The sequence below is a fragment of the Equus przewalskii genome, chromosome 19 (assembly GCF_037783145.1).
Source record: "Equus przewalskii isolate Varuska chromosome 19, EquPr2, whole genome shotgun sequence".
In the NCBI taxonomy this organism is placed as follows: Eukaryota; Metazoa; Chordata; class Mammalia; order Perissodactyla; family Equidae; genus Equus; species Equus przewalskii.
The window spans coordinates 23,876,985-23,897,585 of NC_091849.1; the positions used below are offsets into that span (position 1 = coordinate 23,876,985).

Genomic DNA, 20,601 nt, shown 5'->3' on the forward strand with positions numbered 1-20,601 from the left:
CTTAGAAGAGTTCCTGGCATGTAGCAAGTATTATATTAGTGTTTTGCTAAGTACACTGACTGGAATTTTAAAATGTTAAAGGTCCAGGATTAAAAAACCTTGAAGAGAATGGATGCATTGTCATAACTGGAACTTTAGAGGAGAAACTAAAATATTTTAATATGTCTTGTATTTTATAGGCATTCTTATAAAATAGGTAGAAAAAAATAAAGGTTTCATGTATTGACCATATAATTATTCTAATATGCTCACTCTAGTCTTTCTTCATTTAAAATATGTATTTTAATAATCATCAAATCATTGCTAAGTCGTAAAACAGAATTAAAAAAATGTCAATCTATCCTTCAAAGGATCAATATGATCTGCAATTAATACCTGTCTGCACTGAATTCTGGTATTTGGGAAGCAGATAAAGTCAGTATAAATGTCATGTTAATGCTGTTTATAAGAGCCAAAGACCTCAAAACTACTGCCTCCCATTTGGTTACATGGGGGGAGTTATTTACAAAGAATTCTTTTAATTTATGTGAAACATTCACATCCTGCACAGAGAACACAAGTTGGAACATGTCATCTCTGAACCTGTTTGCAGTCACAAAAGAATGTTGATTTGGTCTATTTGCCCAATTTATTCTTTAGCCTGTTGACTTCAGAAAATGATATTTAGTTGAGTGGATCTTTTATCTTTCAGAGTAAAACTGGAGCCCTAGAAGGCCCAGAAGTGGATGGATTTGTCAAAGACATGATGGAGCTTGTCCAGGTGACTTCACGAGGCTGTGTAGATTATTCCCATCATGAATTGGGGCTGCCATTTTGATTGATTCCGTTGTTTACATTTGGGAATCAGTAGGGCTGAAGATTAATGATGGAGAGAAAATCTAGGGATGTAGTCTACTTGACAACCTTTGAGTTTCTGTGAAACCCAACAAATCTCCCTTTCTCTCTTAAAAGCATTTGTAGTTTCAATTAAGTGAAGCCCCCATAGGAGCTTCTTGTTCCTACCATTTAAAAGTCATCTATTTTAGCAAAGGAGCACAGGGTCACTGTATATCTTACTACTTTCTTTCTATTCATTTATTTATTGTGGTAACATTGCTTTACAACATTATATAAATTTTGGGTGTACATCATTATATTTCGATTCCTGTGTAGATTACATCATGATCACCACCTAAAGACTAATTACAATCCATCACCATACACATGTGCCTAATCACCCCTTTTTCCCTCTTCTCTCCCCCCTTCCCCTCTGGTAACCACCAATCCAATCTCTGTCTCTATGTGTTTGTTTGTTGTTGTTTTTATCTTCTATTTATGAGTGAGATCATACGACATTTGACTTTCTCCCTGACTTATTTCACTTAGTATAATACCATCAAGCTACATCCATGTTGTCACAGATGGCCAGATCTAAACCTTTTTTATGGTTGAGTAGTATTCCATTGTGTATATACACCACATCTTCTTTATCCATTCATCCCTTGATGGGCACCTAGGTTGCTTCCAAGTCTTGGCTATTGTGAATAAAGCTGCAATGAACATAAGGGTGCATGTATCTTTACGCATTCATGTTTTCACATTCTTTAGATAAGTACCCAGCAGTGGAATAGTTGGATCATATGGTATTTTTATTCTTAATTTTTTGAGGAATCTCCATACTGTTTCCCATAGTGGCTGCACCACTTTGCACTCCCATTGGCAGTGTCTGAGAGTTCCCTTCTCTCCACATCCTCTCTAACACTTGCTATTTTCTGTCTTGTTAATTATAGCCATTCTGATGGGCATGAGGTGATATCTCATTGTAGTTTTGATTTGCATTTCTCTAATAATTAGTGATGTTGAACATTTTTTCATGTGCCTATTCGTCATCTGTATACCTTCTTTGGAGAAATGTCTGTTCAGATCTTCTGCCCATTTTTTAATTGGGTTGTTAGTTTTTTGTTGTTGAGATGTATGAGTTCTTTCTATATTTTGGATCTTAATCCCTTATCAGATATATGGTTTGCAAATATCCTCTGCCAGTTGTTAGGATGTCTTTTCATTTAGTCAACGGTTTTCTTTGCTGTGCAGAACGCTTTTAGTCTGATGTAGTCCTATTTGTTTATTTTTTCTATAGTTTCCCTTGCCTGGTCAGACATGGTACTTGAAAATATGCTGCTAAGACTGATGTCAAAGAGTGTACTGCCTATGTTTTCTTCTAGAAGTTTCATGGTTTCAGGTCTCACATTCAAGTCTTTAATCTATTTTGAGTTAGTTTTTGTGTATGGTATAAAATAATGGTCAACTTTCATTCTTTTGCATGTGGCTGTCCAGTTTTCCCAACACCATTTATTGAAGAGACCTTCCTTTCTAGATTATACGTTCTTGACTCCCTTGTCAAAAATGAGCTATCCACAGATACGTGGGTTTATTTCTGGGCTCTCGATTCTGTTCCATTGATTGGTGTGTCTGTTTTTGTGCCAGTACTGTGCTGTTTTGATTACTGTAGGTTTGTAGTATATTTTGAAATCAAGGAGTGTGATACATCCAACTTTGTTCTTTTTTCTCAGGATTGCTTCAGCTGTTTGGGGTCTTTTGTTGTTCCATACAAATTTTAAGATTCTTTGTTCTATTTCTGTGAAAAATGTCATTGGAACTTTGATGGGGATTGCATTGAATCTGTAGATTGCTTTAGGAAGTATGGACATTTTAACTATGTTAATTCTTCCAATCCAAGAGCAAGGAATATCTTTCCATTTCTTTGTGTCTTTTTCTATTTCTTTCACCAACGTTTTATAGTTCAGTGTACAAGTCACTCACCTCTTTGGTTACTGCTTTATTTTTTGACTGCAGACAGCCCTTCTCCCCTGGACTTGCTTGTTAGAACAAGTAGAGCTTTTAATTTCATGTAATAAGTCCCATACTTGGGATTCTAATTTTTTTTTTTTTTTAACCAAAGGGTTGCTCTCACACCTAGCCTAAGATGGCTATTTTATCTATCAAGGCATTACTGTGGTTGGGACTGATGCAATTTAGATTACAGCTACATCACAGAGCAGTTTCATGTAGGGTAAACAATGTTTAAAAAAGCAATGTCCTTTGAGGTCCCGATAAACTGTGTAGACTGGCTGCATGACCCAGTTAGACAGATACTTTCCAACTCCTCTCTGGGAGTTTTTCTATGGGCCTGTGTAGACACTGAATTTAGTAGTCTCATCTCCTTAGGGAGTTTTTGAGGTTCGTACAGGACACGATAATTGCGTCCTGATTGGCCCAGATGGCAACAAATTAGAGTAGCAATGATTAACCGCTTTTGGAGTCCCAGACTCCTTCAAAAATCTGATTAGAACTATGGAGTTTTGTAGCAGAAGAATGCCCAGACACCGAGTTTTGTATGAATCTCCAGGAAGTTCACATATGCAATTGAGCAGGCACGGATGAGATTTTTTCTGACGTCTAATCAGGATGATGACTGAGGTGTCTTCTTTGCCTCCTAATTCTTGTTATTCCCATCCCAAGTGGTCGCTTGCCTCTTTTCTGTCCCCTTCATGCGTTGCTCCTGTTGGAGATTTCACCGGCATTTGCAGAGCCAGAATAGTTGACGGGTTTTGGTGTGGTATCGCCTTTTACATTGATTGCTAAGGGAAATGCCATTTTACTCATTATCTGTTTAATGCCAGAGTGACTTCTGTAACAGAAAATGAGCAATTACATGTAGGACATTAAAACTGCACAGCAGAAGGCCTTGCCAAACTGGAATCTTAATTTGCTTTTGATAGAATCAATGAGATGGTGAGCCTGTTTCTCAGAGGGGTACGGCTTCTTCCACACTGTGGAGCCAGAGCTGCCGATTGCCAGTGCAGAGCCCAGGTGCTTCAGATCCTGACAGACCCTTTCAATTGCCTTTCATCATCGCTGAGTTTGGCAATGGCTTCCAAAGGTTAACGGGAGAGGATGGAAGTAAAACCTAAATCAGCAACAGAGTGGAGAAGACATTTTTCCAGAGAAAATTGAAGAGAAGGGAAAAATTCTAGACCATTCAAAAACAAGAATTGGAAGCAAGAGTCTGCCTCATTCTTTGACAGACTCATACACCTCCAGGGGAATCCAGAGGCTCCCCACCACTTTGGACCTTGCCCCTCTATTTCTAGGGAGCTAGTGGAGCAAAAAAAGGGCATCTCTCGGTGTAAGTAGCAGACAATTTGAGACAGCTGGTTTCTAAGAATTGTGTCAGACTGTGATTGCTAATACAAAAGCAGTTTATAGGGAGCTGATTTGTTGAGCTAAAACGTAGGTACACAGGAGTTAACTATTAATGTTCTCCTCTGAAGCCAGATAATTGTGGGTACATACCTTGACCGGATCTTTCCTAGTCTTCCAGGTTGCTCAAAAAAAAAAAGTCACCTTACAATTTGAAGAATGTAGTCAAGAGGTAACCATCGTGTGAATCTGACATTTCATAGCTTCATAAATTAGTCATCTCCTCTGATTTTTTTCTTTATTTTCATTTCATAAAAAAGGGCCATGGGACAAATAAACAAACCAATATCTAGAATTTATTTTAAAAGCAACTATCAGAGCATACCATGGGGTCAGCAGGGAGCCGGCCCAGTTTCTAAGTGTACGGTCCTGGTCAGGATCCCTGATGTTTGCAATAATAACCTTCCTGTAGGCTTATTTCATAGCCTTTTAATTCTTGCACAACCTTGTATGACGCATTTGTTGACTTTGTATTACAAGAATTATTTGGTTACCAGAACATCCCTTTCCCTAACCTCTGGAAAATGGTACCCAAGGCTGTCCTCAGTCAGCGTGATGAGATAGCAAGTCCCTGAGGGAGCAGACACCATAACTTCTGTGCAAAGCTTTTTCAGAGCCTGTGGCTCAAACAGCACAGCAAGAAAATCAACATAAGAATGTACAGCCCAAACCAGAAAGTGGAAAGGCAAGACATTCAAGACTCCCAGCACCCACCAAGAAATAGAAATGTGAACAATACTGGAAGCCAAATAAATGGGATGCTGTAGATGACCAGGACGTATGCCTGGATTCCATGAGAGTTCCTGCCTCCAGGCCTCCCCAAAGTTCTCTCTTTTCCCTGCTAGATGCCCCATCTGCTTCCTTCTGTTGTTGACAAGAGGTGACAGGACTTAACCTAAAGGACTGGATCTAATCTAAGGCCCCTTGAAAGAGCTACAAACTCTTAGCACAAAGTTTATAATTTCTGTTCATTTTTACAAATGTAAAAATGATACATACATCACAGAGAAATTTGAAAGTAGAGGGGAAAAACCCAGAAGCATAATCTCTACACTCAAGTAGACCTCCTATTAACTGACTTCATTTCTGTGTATGTTTCGCATACAGTTGACATTACACTGAATAAGCATTTCCCAATAACAGGCATCATTTGACTGACTGTATAATATTCCACCTGTAGTTAGATGATAATTTACCTAAACAGTCCTTTTGCTAGTAATTTAGATTGTTCCTCATGTTTGTGATTCAAAATAATACTGTAATGAGTAACTTTGTGCATAAATATTTATCTTTTTGGCCTTATCCCAGGAATAGAATTACTAAGTCAAGGGGTGTGCACGCTTTAAAATGCCTGGCACCCACTGTCACCTTTTATCAAACTTTTGAAGAAAGAGCAGTGTGTGCTTCCCTATTTCCTTCTTCAAAGTCCTTTCTGCCAGCCCCACCTGTCCTCCCCTCACTGCCCAGATAGCCAATGACTTCATTTTGACCCAGACTTGTCTATTAAAGAAGAAAGCAGTCTGGTATGTACATTTTTTCTCACTTTGATGTTAATGACTTAATGTACTGCCATCCCTTGGGTGATAACTTTTAAGAAGAGACCATGGGTGGCAAGGAGAAGGCAATGTAATCCAAAAGAGTGAATATCTAACAAAAGAATGTAGAGAGTGGGGCTGGGCCCAGTGGCATAATGGTTAAGTTCACATGCTCTGCTTCAGTAGCCTACTGTTCACTGGTTCAGACCCCTGGTGTGGACCTACACAGCGCTTATCAAGCCATGCTGTGGCAGCATCCCACATATAAAGTAGAGGAAGATGGGCACGGATGTTAGCTCAGGGCCAGTCTTCCTCAGCAAAAAGAGGAGGATTGGTGGCGGATGCTAGCTCAGGGCTAATCTTCCTCAAAAAGAAAAAGAACGTTGGGAGCTGTGGGAACAGGTGATGTTCTTCCTGAAGCTCCTCACATGACAGTACAGCCACCTGTGTCCACCACTCCAGTAGACTTCCCAATATCTGATCAGGCATTTCCGTTTATTTACCGAAATGGTCCTAAGAGAACACCAACCTAATCCCTCATTTCATTGTAAAATATCCAATGGCAGGTGACAATTAGAAGAAAATTGGGACAGAACTGGCCCTGGATATGGCATTTATTATCATTATTTCTTACAAACAAGCAGAGGCTTGCTGGCAGAGACCTGCCCAACATCTTAAGCAATAATGTCTTGGCCTCTGCCTGTCACCTTGGTGTATTCAGACACCAGTGTGGCCAATAAATAGCAACGTGGAGATAGAGAGCATGTTGTAATTTTGCACAGTTAGAGAATGAGGTTCTGGTTAATTAAACAGTGTGACTGACAGAGTCATCATAAGTGGATTATAATAATGCCATTCCTCTAGTGGTGAGAAGGTGGTGCAGGGCCTTGGGGTCACCATGATGAATCTAGGATGGAGATTTGGGGAGTGCTGGTAAAGAGAGGGGCTGGACACTGGCTTTCATTATTTTAAGAGAAATGAAATGGGTAGAAAAGGGAAGGCATATGACAAAAGACTACCTTGGGAGATAGTCACTCACTAATTCCATAGATAGAATTGAGCACTTACTATAGGCAAGTGCCGGGGGGACAGATCCAGCCCCAGAGGTCCCCCTATTGCCAGATTTAAGGGGGACAGATAAGCATTTTTCAGCCAATTATCCCAGATCCATTCTCACACTCTCCCATGAGATGGATGAGGAAAAAAATGTATTTTTACATGAAAGGGTATGATACAGTGTATTGATAGAGAGATGTGTTTTGGGGACTGCCTGCCTGAGTTTGTATCCTGGTTCTGACATGTACCAGCTGTGTGACAGTGGACAGGTTAATTGGCCTCTCTGTGCTTTAGTTTGCTCATCTGTAAATTAAAGATGATAGTAGATACAGCCTCATATGGTTGTTTAAGTAGAATTAATGCGTGTAGAGGCCTTAGATCAGAGAATTGTATGCATTTATGTTGGTGACTTGCTATTAAAACTGAGGGCCTCAGTAGTTTCAGGTGATTTGTATTCTGTGATTCAAGCATTTTTGAGCAGTGGCATTCAGTTCTCCTGACTCCTAGTGAATTGTTGAGCGTTAAAAACATAACTCAAAAGGTCCAAATAAACATCCCTTACATTCACCTACATTCATACCTACATGTTCCACTTACCCCTGCTACCTTGCCCACACACACATTCACACACCAAAAATATTTCCACTCACTTGAAGGGAATAATTCCTTTTGTAGTTAACAGATTAGAAAAAAGGCTTAGAATAGGTTGAAAGAGGTAAATATATTGGGAAATTAATTTATGCTAATATGTAAACAACTACTACCTGAGTCTTTTCTAACAGCGGGGACTTGTTAAGAGGGTTCTGAAGCAGGGTGCCACTAACTGCAGAAAGAAGGTAGTAAAAGTGGTTGAGGATGCTGAAAAACAAACATCCTCATCTTGTTACTGTACAATAAATGAGCTCCCAATACGGAGCCACAGACGGTAGCCTGCTGTTTTCTGGAACTCTAAGCCATATTTCCTTGGGCCACACCTATAACTGCTTGGCACTGACACCCAGGGAGCTGTCCTTTGTGAACCCCAACAAAGGGAACCTACTGACAATGTGTTCCCTCTCAGCCTCTTTGTCCAGTCATTGAAGGACCCTCAACAGAGGAGTGAAGCTGATCAAGTTTAGCTTCTGGCCCCAGGACTCTTTCACCTCCTGCTATCTCCCAGAACCCTGCCCGACTTTGGTGTTTATTCTTCTTGCTCTGCCATCTGGCTCCCAGCTCCTGCTGCTCTCCTCCCTCCTTCTCTCTGTTAAATCCTGCCAACAGGGACAGATTTGGTGTCAGTCATTTACCCTGTGGGACAGTACAAATTAACTTGTCTTAATATGGCTGTCCAGTTGAAGAATGACAGGTTGTTTTCTTTGGAAGTGAGAAACCTTGGGGTGGGGTTGGGTGCTGGGAAATGCTTCCCAGTTTCCTGAGATCAAACCCTGCAGACAGCTGCCTCCTCAGCTCACTCATAACTAGTCCAGTAATCAAGGGGTTTGGAAATCTGATTAGCTCCTTTTCCTTTCTCTCTGGACACTGACTTTTTAAGTTACATTCATCACCATTCGTACGGCTTCATCAGGCCAGCCCCTTCTCCATGACAACAGCGCCAACTGCGGAAACCAGCCCTTAATTGAACATGGAAGACTGGGATCAAAAATGCTGTCGCACCTTTCTAATGTGGCAGGATGTTTCAGGTCTCTCTGAGCCTAGGTTTTTCAATTTGTAAATGAAGAGTGATCATTTACCTCCCAAAGTTATTGTGAGGATAAAATGAAATAACCTATGGAGGATCACTTAGTTCAGGCACCACTCACTTTTGCATGACTTGAGTTTAAAAATATTTTCCCAGCTGACATGTATCACCCTTCCTTCTTAGCCTCTATAATATCCCCTGGAATGAATCCCACGTCCCTCGCTCAACAATTTAATGTTTCAGTTAGATTTTCATTCATTATAACACTTTTGAAAACGAGAGGCACAAAAATCTCCCACAGGAAGATCATAAAATGTGTCTTCTCTCATCAGTGTAGCAAGTCAGAATTTGTGGTGACAATCTCTGCTCTAAGGCAAAATATCTTTATTATGGTTGCTAAAAAGGAAAGCTTTCTGTAAGAACTACAGAGAAGCGATGTGGGAATACAAGTTCTTTTGCCTGAAGAGCCGTGTTGAGCAACAAACCTGTCGGCAGGAAACTCGCCCTTGGCGACGTTTGGTGGGATGAGCGGGTAGAACCCCTCCCCCATGCCTGTCTCCACGGAGGCTTTCTCGGAAGGCAGGATGTCCCCTAAGCTTAGTGAGCATGGAGCACAGAGAGGGGGGTGGCATTAAAGAGTGGGACTGCCATTGGCTAGCCTATTGACGTGTTATTTTTCTTGTCCTCAGCCCAGCATCAGCGGGGTGGACCTCGATAAGTTCCGGGAGATTCTTCTGCGTCACTGTGATGTGAACAAGGATGGAAAAATTCAAAAGTCTGAGCTGGCTTTGTGTCTTGGATTGAAGATCAACCCATAATCCCCAGGCTGCTCTGCCTTTTTGCTCTTAGGGTGTTTCTGTGCGCCTGCTGGTAAAATTCTATCTGTGCTTTGCTGTTGGGGACGCAGTAGGCAAACTTTTCTAACAAGTGGTGTGATATTTTTGGGCAAGGGGAGGGACCCTAGAGTCTCCTTCTAGTGGCATGGTGTATTCCCACCTCACTGAAAGCCCCCCATACAGTGTCCGTGTTAGTTTCCCCTTGACCCTGGGCTTTCCTGTCCCCCCCAAAGACTCAGCTAACCTGCTGGATCTGCTCTGCTTGTCCTCCCCCAGTCACCAGGGAGGCTGGACAGCTGAGGCCACCCCTCTGTGCTCTTCTTGTGGGCTTTCTGCTGAGTGGCATCTGTCACAGTCCTATGACTTCTACAAATAGATTTTGACCTGGAAATAAACCTGCAGCTGGAAACAAAGATGCAGTCATAATTGTTTTTGTGTTACGACCTTTGAAATGTTCTACCTGATGGTTTGACAGACAAACTACTTCTCTAAACTGGGATGAGGGGGAGGAGGAGAAGGAGAGAGAAGGGCAAGATCCTCATGGAATCCACACCACCAGTCCTCTGTAGTTCTTGGATGCCCTGGTGAGTTCGCATGAAAGTAGGAGTTGCCAATAATCACTTTTTATTCATTGCACAGAGAAGACCAGAACACTCATCCTGGGCTGGGGTTTGCTCTTTAAGTGCTCTGTGAGCTCACACGGCCAGGCCAATCGGAATGCAGAAGAAATCTGGAGAAAATGTTTCCCAGGTAACCCAAGCATCTGCTCCCCACTCCATCCCTTCCCCTTCTAACAGTTTCTTCTAGTGAATCCGGGACCACTGAGGTCTTCTCCTATGCTCCTGAGTATCGGGGGCCCCTCTGCCGGCTCCACCATGGACTCTGGAACTCTGACACGATCCCCATGAGAGGGGGGACTGCTTCTTCCTGGGACAGGGGCAGGCCCCACTTTCCTTTACTGTCCTGACACTTTATTCTCCGTAATATTCCTGTCTTATAGTAGACCGTGCAGGAATTTCAGGTTAATGAAGTGTTACAGGCAATTGAGAAAAATGACAGTGTAGCATGGTGTATGTAGAGCTGTTCACAACCCAAGGAACCCCAACATTCACAGAGGTTCCCCTCACGGGCACACCCTGGTCCTGACCTGATTCCCCTTCCCACAGGTGTCACTCATCTCAAACATACAGATCCTTAATATCAATAACTACCATTTACTAAGTGTTTTCTATAGGCCAAGTACTTCTAGGTGCTTTCCATACCTTACATAATTTAATCCTCATCAGAACCGTATGAAGTAGGTACTCCCCTGATACCCGTCTTAGAGATGAAGAAACTGAGGCAGAGAGAAGTTAAGCAATGTGTCTGTGCTTGTACATCTCGGAAGTGGGGAGCTGGGGTGTTAATTAGGGCCAATTTTCGTGCACCTTTCGGGAACCTAGGCCCCCTCCCCCAGGTTTGGTTCCGATGTGGGATCCACGGCCACATCCAGCAGGACATCTCTCCAGGTCTGGGGCATGAAGTCTGGGGTAACACCTGATGGGAGCTTGCAGAGCCCAGAAGGCAGCATGGAGCAAGACAGGCATGCAAACTTCTCCTCATTGTCCCAATGTTGAGCTGTGTACACACAGACCCTTCAAAGGACAAAAATTCATTTACAGGGTTCAGACAGTCTAAACCCACAAGAAGGAAAAAAAAAAGTCTCTATCTCCAGGCCATCACATGGTTCTGCAGAACGTTAATTCCTCTTCTTAATCTCCTGGGTTTTAACATAGTTGGATTTATTTTATATTTATTTATTGTGATGCTTTTTATATTTGGTTTGAGAAATATTGCTCTATAGGTCACAAATGCATTCTATTCTACTACCATTTATTAACACTTTTAAAAAATTATAGTAGGATATATATATATGAGATAAAATTTGCCATTTTAACCATTTTTAAGTGTACCATTCAGTGGTATTAATTACATTCACAATCTTGTGCAACCATCAACGCTATCTATGTCCAAAACTTATTCATCATTCCAAATAGAAACTCTGGACTCATTAAACCATAACTCCCCATTTCCCCTCTCCCTAGCCCCTGCTAACCTCTAATCTACTTTCTGTCTAATTTGCCCATTCCGGATAGTTCATATAATGTTTGTCCTTTTGTCTTTAGAATAATGCTTTCAGGATTCATCCATGTTGTGGCATGTATCAGAACTTCATCCCTTTTTATGGACGAATAATATTCCTTTATATGGATATTCTACATTTAGTTTATCCATTCATCTGTTGCCGGACACTTGCTTTGTTTCCACCTTTTGGTTATTGTGAATAATGATGCAATAAACATTACCACACAAGCATCTGAGTCTTTGTTTTCAGTTCTTTTGTGTATATACTTAGGAGTGGAACTGCTGGGTCACATGGTAATTCTACATTTATCTTTTTGAGGAACTGCCAAACTGGCTTCCACATGGCTGCATCATTTTACATTCCCACTAGCAATGTACATGTGGTCCAATTTTAATCTCCTGTTTCTAAATAGAGCCCTTTCTGGAACTTCCTGAAGTAGAAACTAGGCTCAAGGCTGACCTATATCTGCTTAATTCATGACTCTTCCTTTAGCTATAGGAAGAACACCTCTGAGGCTATTGCTCCAGCAATGGCTATATAAATTCTCAGCCAAGAGTCTTCATCCCCTTCAGTGTCTATCTGGACATGACTGAGGGGATTAACAGGGGAGGGAAGTTTTACTATTTTAAGGTAATTTGTCTGTTCAGATGCACAGAAGGCAGCTACTAGCCATGAGCACCAGCAAGCTTTGAGTCATGGCATATGGCTGAGACTCTATCAGAAGCTCTTAGGTTTCCTGCCTGATCAGAACCTTAGACTGGCAAAGACTTTTCCAAACAAGCAAAGAAAGGGCTGGTGGAGATCTTTGAGTGGAAAGGTGAGTCTGTTTGAGATAAGGGGTGAGTTCGCTCAAAGACATTCTCAATAAGTTTGAGCCTCAGATCCTACAATTTAGGTGCTGGTGGGTTTGTTGATGGATGACTGTCTTAGTCTATTCTGGCTACTGTAACAAAAATACCATAGACTAGGTAGCTTATAAAACAGACATTTATTTCTCACAATTTTAGAGGCTGAGAAGTCCAAAGTCAAGGCCTTGGCAGATTCAGTGTCTTATGAGAGCCCACTTCCTGGTTCAGACATAGCTGTCTTTTCCTGTGTCCTCAAATGGTGGAAGGGGGAAGGAAGGTCTTTGGAGTTCTATAAGGGCACTAATCTTGTTCATGAGGATGCTGCCTTATGACCTAATCACCTCCCAAAAGCCCCACCTCCAAATACCAACACATTGGGGTTTAATTTCAACATATAAATTTTGGAGAAACACAAACATTCAGCCTATAGCAATAGCCAAGGAAGGTAACTGGCCTTAGGCCTCTGCTGGAAAACCAAAAGGGAACTGAGTAATGAAGGAGGGCTGCCAGAAGGCAGAAGTCTCTTAGCAGAGCCCATGCTGTATATGTTTGGTGGGGCGGGGAGAGGTGTGATGGAACCCCTGAGAGCTGTGCTCTGTGCCAAAGATGTCTGTTCATTCATTCCACATCAGAAAAGAAGAAGCAACACTGTCTCTGTTTGCAGATGATACAATCTGATATATATAGAAAATCCTAAAGACTCCACCGAAAAGCTGTTAGAACTAATAAATGAATTCAGTAAAATTGAAGGATACAAAATCAACATACAGAACACCAAAGTGTACAGCATTTCTATGCACTAACAATGAAATATCTGAGAGACAAATAAATAAAACTCCCATTTACAATAGCATCAAAGACAATAAAATGCTGGGGCCAGCCCTGTGGCCGAGTGGTTAAGTTTGCGTGCTCCGCGGCGGCGGTCCAGGGTTTCGCCAGTTTGGATCCTGGGCACAGACGTGGCACCGCTCATCAGGCCACACTGAGGCGGCGCCCCAGATGCCACAACTAGAAGGACCTGCAACTAAGATATACAACTGTGTATGGGGGGGATTTGGGGAGATGAAGCAGAAAAAAAAAAAAAGAGAAGATTGGCAACAGTTGTTAGCTCAGGTGCCAATCTTTAAAAAAAAACCAAAATCCAAAAACCAATAAAATGCTTAGGAATAAATTTAACCAAGGAAGTGAAAGATCTGTATAATGAAAACTATAAGACTTTGATGAAAGAAACTGAAGAAGACACAAATAAATGAAAGATATTCCACATTCACAGATGAACAGAATTTATATTGCTAAAATGTCCATACTACCCAAAGCCATCTATAGATAAAATGCAATCCCTATCAAGATTCCAATGGCATTTTTCATAGAAATAGAAAAAACAAAATCCTAAAATTAGTATGGGACAACAAAAGACCCCCAAATAGCTAAAGCAATTCTAAGAAAGAAGAACAAAGCTGGAGGAATCACATTTCCTGGTTTCAAAATATAAAGCTGTAGCAATCAAAACAGTATGGTACAGGCATAAAAAGAGACACATAGATCAATGGAACACAACTGATAGCCTAGGAATAAACCTTCGCACATATGGTCAACTAATATTTAACAAGGGAGTCAAGAATACTCAATGGGGAAAGGATAGTCTCTTCAATAAATGGTGTTGGGGAAACTGGCTCACCACATGCACACGAATGAAATGGTATCCCTATCTTACACTACTCACAAAAATTAACTTGAAATAGATTAAAAACTTCAGTGTAAGACCAGAAGCCATAAAACTCCTAGAAGAGAAGAGGGAAAAAGCTCCTTGACATTGGTCTTGGTAATAATTTTTTTGGATATGACACCAAAAGCACAAGCAACAAAAGTAAATATCAGTAAATGCGACTACATCAAACTAAAAAGCTTCTGCACAGGAAACAATTAACAAACAACAAAATGAAAAGGCAACCTATGGAATGGGAGAAAATATTTGCAAACCATCTATCTGATAAGGGGTTAATATCCAAAACATGTTAGGAACTCATACAACTCAATATCAAAAACAAACAATCCTATCAAAAAATGGGCAGAAGACGCAAATAGACATTTTTCCAAAGATGACATACAAATGAACAACAGGTACATCAAAAGGTCCTCAACATCATTAATCATCAAGGAAATGCAAATCAAAGCCACAATGAGATATCATCTCATACCTGTTAGAATGGCCATGATCAGAAAGATAGGAAATAACAAGTGTTGGTCAGCATGTGGAGAAAAGGGAACCCTTGTGCATTGTTGGTTGGAATGAAAATTGGTACAGCCATGATAGAAAACAGCATGGAGTTTCCTCAAAAAATTTAAAATAGAACTACCATATGATCCAGCAATTCCACTTCTGGGTGTCTACCCAAAGGAAATGAATCAGGATCTCAGAGAGATATCTGCACTCCCATGTTTATTGCAGCATCATTCACAACAGCCAAGATACAGAAACAACCTAAATGCCCCATCAAAGGATGAAAGGATAAAGAAGATGAATGGATAAAGAAGATAAAGGAGAACAATGGAAAATTCCTCAGCCATGAGAAAGAAAGAAATCTTGCCATTTGAGACAACATGAATGGACCTTGAGGGCATTATGTTAAGTGAAATAAGTTGACAGAGAAAGATAAATATTACATGATCTCACCTATATGTGGGATCGCAAACAGCCAGACTCATAGAAACAGAGTAGAATGGTGGTTGCCGGGTCTGGGAGTGGGAGAAATAGGGAGATGTGGTCAATAGGTACAAACTTCCAGTTATAAGATGAATAAGTTCTGGGGATCTAACGTATAGCAGGGTGACTAAAGTTAACAATATCATACTACATACTTGAAAGCTGCTAAGAGAGTAGATCTTGAGTGTTCTTACCATAACAACAACTGAAGGATAATTATGTGAGGCGAAGGATATGTTAACTACCTTAGTGTGGTAAACATTTCACAATATTTGTAGGTATCAAATCATCACATTGTGCAGCTTAATTTTACACAATGTTATATGTTAATTATATCTCAATAAAACTGGGAAAAAAACCTCACTAAGAATGAATAAAGCCTTTTTCAATTTGTTAGGTCCTCAGACCCCATTCTCTCCCTTGAATTATGATCCCAGTTATTCACTGTGCTGCTCATTTGGCATTTATGCCTCCGTGAAGTATCATTTTTATATTTAAGGCTACTTTTTTTTTAAAGTGGATTATAAAATTATTGATATCAAGGACTTGTGTCCTACAACCCTTTGTATATCTAGCACGTCCTCTGTGCTTAAGAATGTTTGGTGGTGTTGATGATGGTGGTGGTGCTGGTGGTGATGTCAGTGGTGATGCTGTTGGTGGTGTTGGTCCAAGAATCCTCTGCACGTTTTCTAATCTAACCCTTCCTTTTTCACATCTCTCTACCTAGTTTCATAGAAGCATAATTAGGGATGAGGCAGTGTTTAATACATTCTTTTATTGAGTCCACACGATACTAAAACAAAAACAAGAAAATGTAATCACATTTGCTGCATAATGTAGCCTAAAACAAAATGACAGATTTCAATCATTCATTTTTGTATAAAATTCAGTAAAACTGGTGTGAGTACCTAGCTTTATTTTCGGATACTGCAATATCAAAATTGCAATATCTGATCAACTCGGCCCCAAATCCTATAAAATCCAGCGGTTTGAGTGGACTTAATAGTCGCCCAAGTAACAGACTTTCTAATCGAACCCAGACAAGACTTGGTATAAAAACAACTCCAGAGGCTCTACTACTCGACCCACTGGATTTAGTTCTGCTTCTTGATTCCTTATTTCTTTATAAATTCTGAAATTTTATGTTTCCAAAATAGCAGTAGTCACCCTATTTTTGTTTTGTTCGTGTGAGAATACTTAGAGTCATGGATACTTCTATGAGAATTTTAGGATAATATGAGTTTCTAATTATCAATACAAGCAATCACAACCTGGCTGATAAAGTCCTGCTTCTGTTCCCTCACGGACTTTCTCTCTTTTCTCCCCTGAGCGTTAGAGGAACTAATCGTGACTGCGAACCGTCCCTCTTCATCGGTCCTCTGAATCCTGTTTCTTTCCACCGCTCGAAGACACCTCATTAGGACATCTCAGCCCCTCCCGGGCTCCTTTCCCAGAGGGTCGCTCTGCTCTCCTCTGCCACCTCCACCCTCTTGCTGCAGTGCTTTCACAGCTGCCCATTCTCTCTTCTTTACCTTTGTCTAGTCTCTCCTCTCTTTTTCCCTCCTTCCATCTCATCCCTCTTGCCCCAGACCAATTAAAATCTACCCTTTCTTTAAGGGTCTGCTTAAATTCCAACTTTTCCATAGAGTGTGCTCCAATTCTCTCCACTAATGTCTCTTTCCTCCAATTTCTATCTTTATTTAATTAATACCCCATAGTCTGATTCTAATTCTTCTGTAGTTGTTTTATATATTTGTTTCTGTCACCTCCAGTGAGGTGGCAACTTCTGGTAAGATCAGAAAATCATGTTTTAGACCTCCTCCAACACTGGGCTCTGCTCTATGACTATACAAGCATGCATCTCCTAGGACAGTGCCCAGCATTGATCAGAAATGTATAACATTATTGCGCAATGGAGAGAGCTTTGACTATGAGACTAGTAGCCCAGTATTTAGTTCTAATTCTAACTTTTTCTAGGGAAAGTTCACCTAATCTCTCTACACATCAATTTCCTCATCTGTGAAACAAGAATGTTGACTTCCAGTGAAAGCGATGCTGTGTTTTCAGGCTTTGAGCACATCTCTCCTCAGGCCACCACTCTGAATGCATAGCAGTGTCACAATAAGTGATAAAAAGAATTCTAAAAATGATGCTCACAAACAAGATAATCCTCTTTCTGTAAGAAAATGCAGGGCCTGAGGTCTTGCAGGGCACCCGATCCTGAGGCTAAAAGGTCAGCAGGAGGCATTAAGAGAGGTTGGGAGGCAAAAGTTCGCCTCACTGCTTGATAGCAGAGGCTGGGGATGGACTTCCCAGCCCATTAAAAGAGGCTGAAAAGCTGCGCGGTGCTTCACGGCTTAAGGCTTATGAGTGGCTCATATCTAGGAAGCTTGGAGGAAGTAAATCCCAACTGCATAGGCTGGACCTGTCCCAAGTCACCCATTGCTCCATCACGCAGCCTCTAATATCCCCAATATTTGCAGAGGAAAGGAGTCACAAGCCACCAGTGCAAGATATTGATTCTGAGCTACCACCCTGAGAGGCCAGTGTGATGCAACCACAAAGCCACTGGAGAAGGGGAAGTTAGAATTTAAAGAGAGAGAGAGGCAGAGGCAGAGAGAGAGGGAAAGAGAGAAAGAGAGAGAGAGAGAGAGACAGAGACTCATTTACCTAAGCCTGAAAACTTTAATTCCATAACTCATAAGGAAAAATAATGCCGAAAGGGATTGTTATAAAATTATTATGGACTGAATGTTTGTGTCCCTCCAAATTCATATATGAAAACCCTACTCCCCGCATTGTGATGGTATTATGAGGTGGGACTTTTGGAAGGTAATTATGATTAGAAGAGATATTTAGGATTAAAATAGGATTAGAACCATTGTAAAAGTCATGAGAGAACTTGCTTCCTCTCTTTCTCTCTCTGCCACATGATGATACAATAAAAAGTTGGCAGTCTGCAAACCAGAAACGGGCCCTCACCAGAAGTTGACCATGCTGGTACCCTGATCTTAGACTTCCAGGCTTCAGAACTGTGAGGAATTTCTGTCGTTTATAAGCTGCCCAGTCTAAGGTATTTTTGTTATAGCAGCCCGAATGGACTAAGACAAAAGTCAATACTCCGGGAATAAAATAATGAAATAAAAATAATAGTTCTAACTGAAAATAGCTCTAAAGTAAGTATGTTTGTATTTGCTTTAATATGTGTAGCTTATTTCTGGAAGGAAATTTGTAATTCATTTGCCTTCAGGAAGAGGAACTGGGTGGCTATAGATGGGGTGAGAAGGAGACTTCACTGAATATACTTTGTACCTTTTGAGTTTTGAACCATATAAATGTGTTATCTATTTAAACAAATTTATAAATTTAAAATGTAATAATTAGAATACTATAATTACATTATATATGACATAGATAATACTAAAATAAGTATGCTTATGATATTTACAATGATAAAAGAATAATAACATCCTTTTAAAAAGAATAATCAATTATTAAAGAGGAAGAAATAAAACAGAAACTGGTGGATGTAAACAGAACCTATTAGAAATCTTTAAAATAAAATGTATAACCATTTTTTTATTAATGAGATATAATTGACATACTATATTAGTTTCAGATGTACAACATAATGATTCAACATATGCATATATTGTGAAATGATCACCACAATAAGTTTAGTTAACATCCATCACCACACATTGTTACAATTTTTTTCTTGTAATGAGCACTTTTAAGATCTACTCTTTTAGCAACTTTCAAATATACAATACAGTATTATTAGCTATAGCCACCATGCTGTACATTACAGCCCCAGGACTTATTTTTCCTATCACTGGAAGCTTGTACCTTTTGACCACCTTCATCCAATGAATAATCATTGAAACAATATCAACACAAGAAATAACTTTTGACTGGTCACAGTTGGAAGTAATTAGTGAATCGAAATATGCTAAATAATTCACACAGAAAGCCACATAGAGACACACTGAGATAACAAATATGAAAAAGAAGATAGATGCTAGCTTTATTAGAGTCCACCACATATGTCTATAGCAATTCCAAACAAAAAGAATAGAAAACATAGTGAATAAACAAAACTTGAAGGGAATGGTTGAGAGTTTGCAGAAATGAAGAAAGACAGGAGTCCTCAGAGTGTGAATACACATTGAATGCCAAACCTAGTAAAAATAAACTCACACCAGACACCTTATATTAAAACTGTTGAAAACAAAAGTCAAAAAGAAAAATCTCAATAGCTACCTGAGAACAACGAGAGAAATATCTACTAAATAATGACAGTTAGACCATCAGCAGATTTTTATCAGCAAAGCTAGATGCCAAAAGATAATGGAGCATTTCCAAGTCATGAAGGAAAATAGCTGTCAACTTAAATACATGACCTAGCTAAAGTATCATTCAAAATTAAAGGGTGAGATAATATTTCTGATATGCAAATATTTACCACTCCCCCATAGATTCTTACTGAAAGAACTAGTAAAGAATGTATTTGAGCAAAAGAAAAGTAAATCCAAAAGGAAATTGTTGGACACATAAATAACAGTGTGCACAGAAATTGATTTTTAACAATCTAAACCTTAGAAATGGTCAAGGATCTGGTCAAAAATTAGTATATAAAGATGTTTACTGTAGTATTAGTTATAATAGATAATACCTAGAAGCAACTAAAATGCCAATGGTAAGGATGTGATTATGTTACATCTGTCACATGGAATATTTTCATATCACACAGTGATGGAAATAATATTTCAGAAGAAAAAATGAGATACTTTATTTGATGATCTCTAAGTCTCTTCTAGTTCTAAGGTTATAATTCTATTATGTTAATTGATCCATTGATTGGAAACATAACATTTGATCATTAATACTAATTTTTTAAAACTTTCTGACAGCTATTCCAAGCTTTGTAGCACTTCATTTTTATGAAAAACTTAGCCTCTTCAAAGAAATGCCTCAGTCTTTTGCATATTACATAATCATCTGAGAAAATGCCTTTGTGGTAAAGAGTTTTTCCGATGTTACATCCTTTAGTTAGTTAGTATCCTTTATACTTCCCTGACAGTGGAGGAGAAAAGGAAGATGACTATTTTTTTCTTCAGAAAACGATGGAACAATTAGTATTATGCAACTTTAAAAAATGTGCAAAGACATTTTAAGATCATTGAGAGTATAAACAGGAAACTGACTGGAATGAATTAGGAAATACACCCCAAGCAGAGATGGGATTATTCACCCTTTTGGAAGGAGCATTTCAGTAGTTTAGAGACATTTTGTAGATAAAAGAGACGGATCTGTCTTAACTCTATTACACGTCAAATTATAAGGAAAAACTCCCAACTCTCTATGGAGAAGTGAGAAAGCTGCGGGGGGTGGGGGGGGCCAAGGGTGGGGGAGCTGGCTTTTAAGAAAGCTAAAGCACTTTACGGCATTTCTTCTGATGTGATTTTCCCCCATCCTCTACTTTGTCTTGTCATAAAACTCTATCCATTATCTTCCTCTTAAAATAGAATTAGCGCTTGCCTAATTGGCTTTCCTGGAATCTAATTATTTTTAAACATT

At 39.8% G+C, this 20,601-nt stretch overlaps 1 protein-coding gene across 1 annotated transcript in view; it reads left to right on the forward strand.

Annotated features, from left to right (window-relative positions):
* SCGN (secretagogin, EF-hand calcium binding protein) overlaps nucleotides 1-9,757 on the forward strand; it is a 45,133-nt gene extending 35,376 nt beyond the window's left edge. The window contains exons 10-11 of the mRNA XM_008528132.2: nucleotides 692-760; nucleotides 9,198-9,757. Of these exons, the coding sequence (XP_008526354.2) occupies nucleotides 692-760; nucleotides 9,198-9,326 (198 nt within the window). The 3' untranslated portion in view covers nucleotides 9,327-9,757. The remainder of the gene's footprint in view (nucleotides 1-691; nucleotides 761-9,197) is intronic.
* Nucleotides 9,758-20,601: the final 10,844 nt, after the last annotated feature.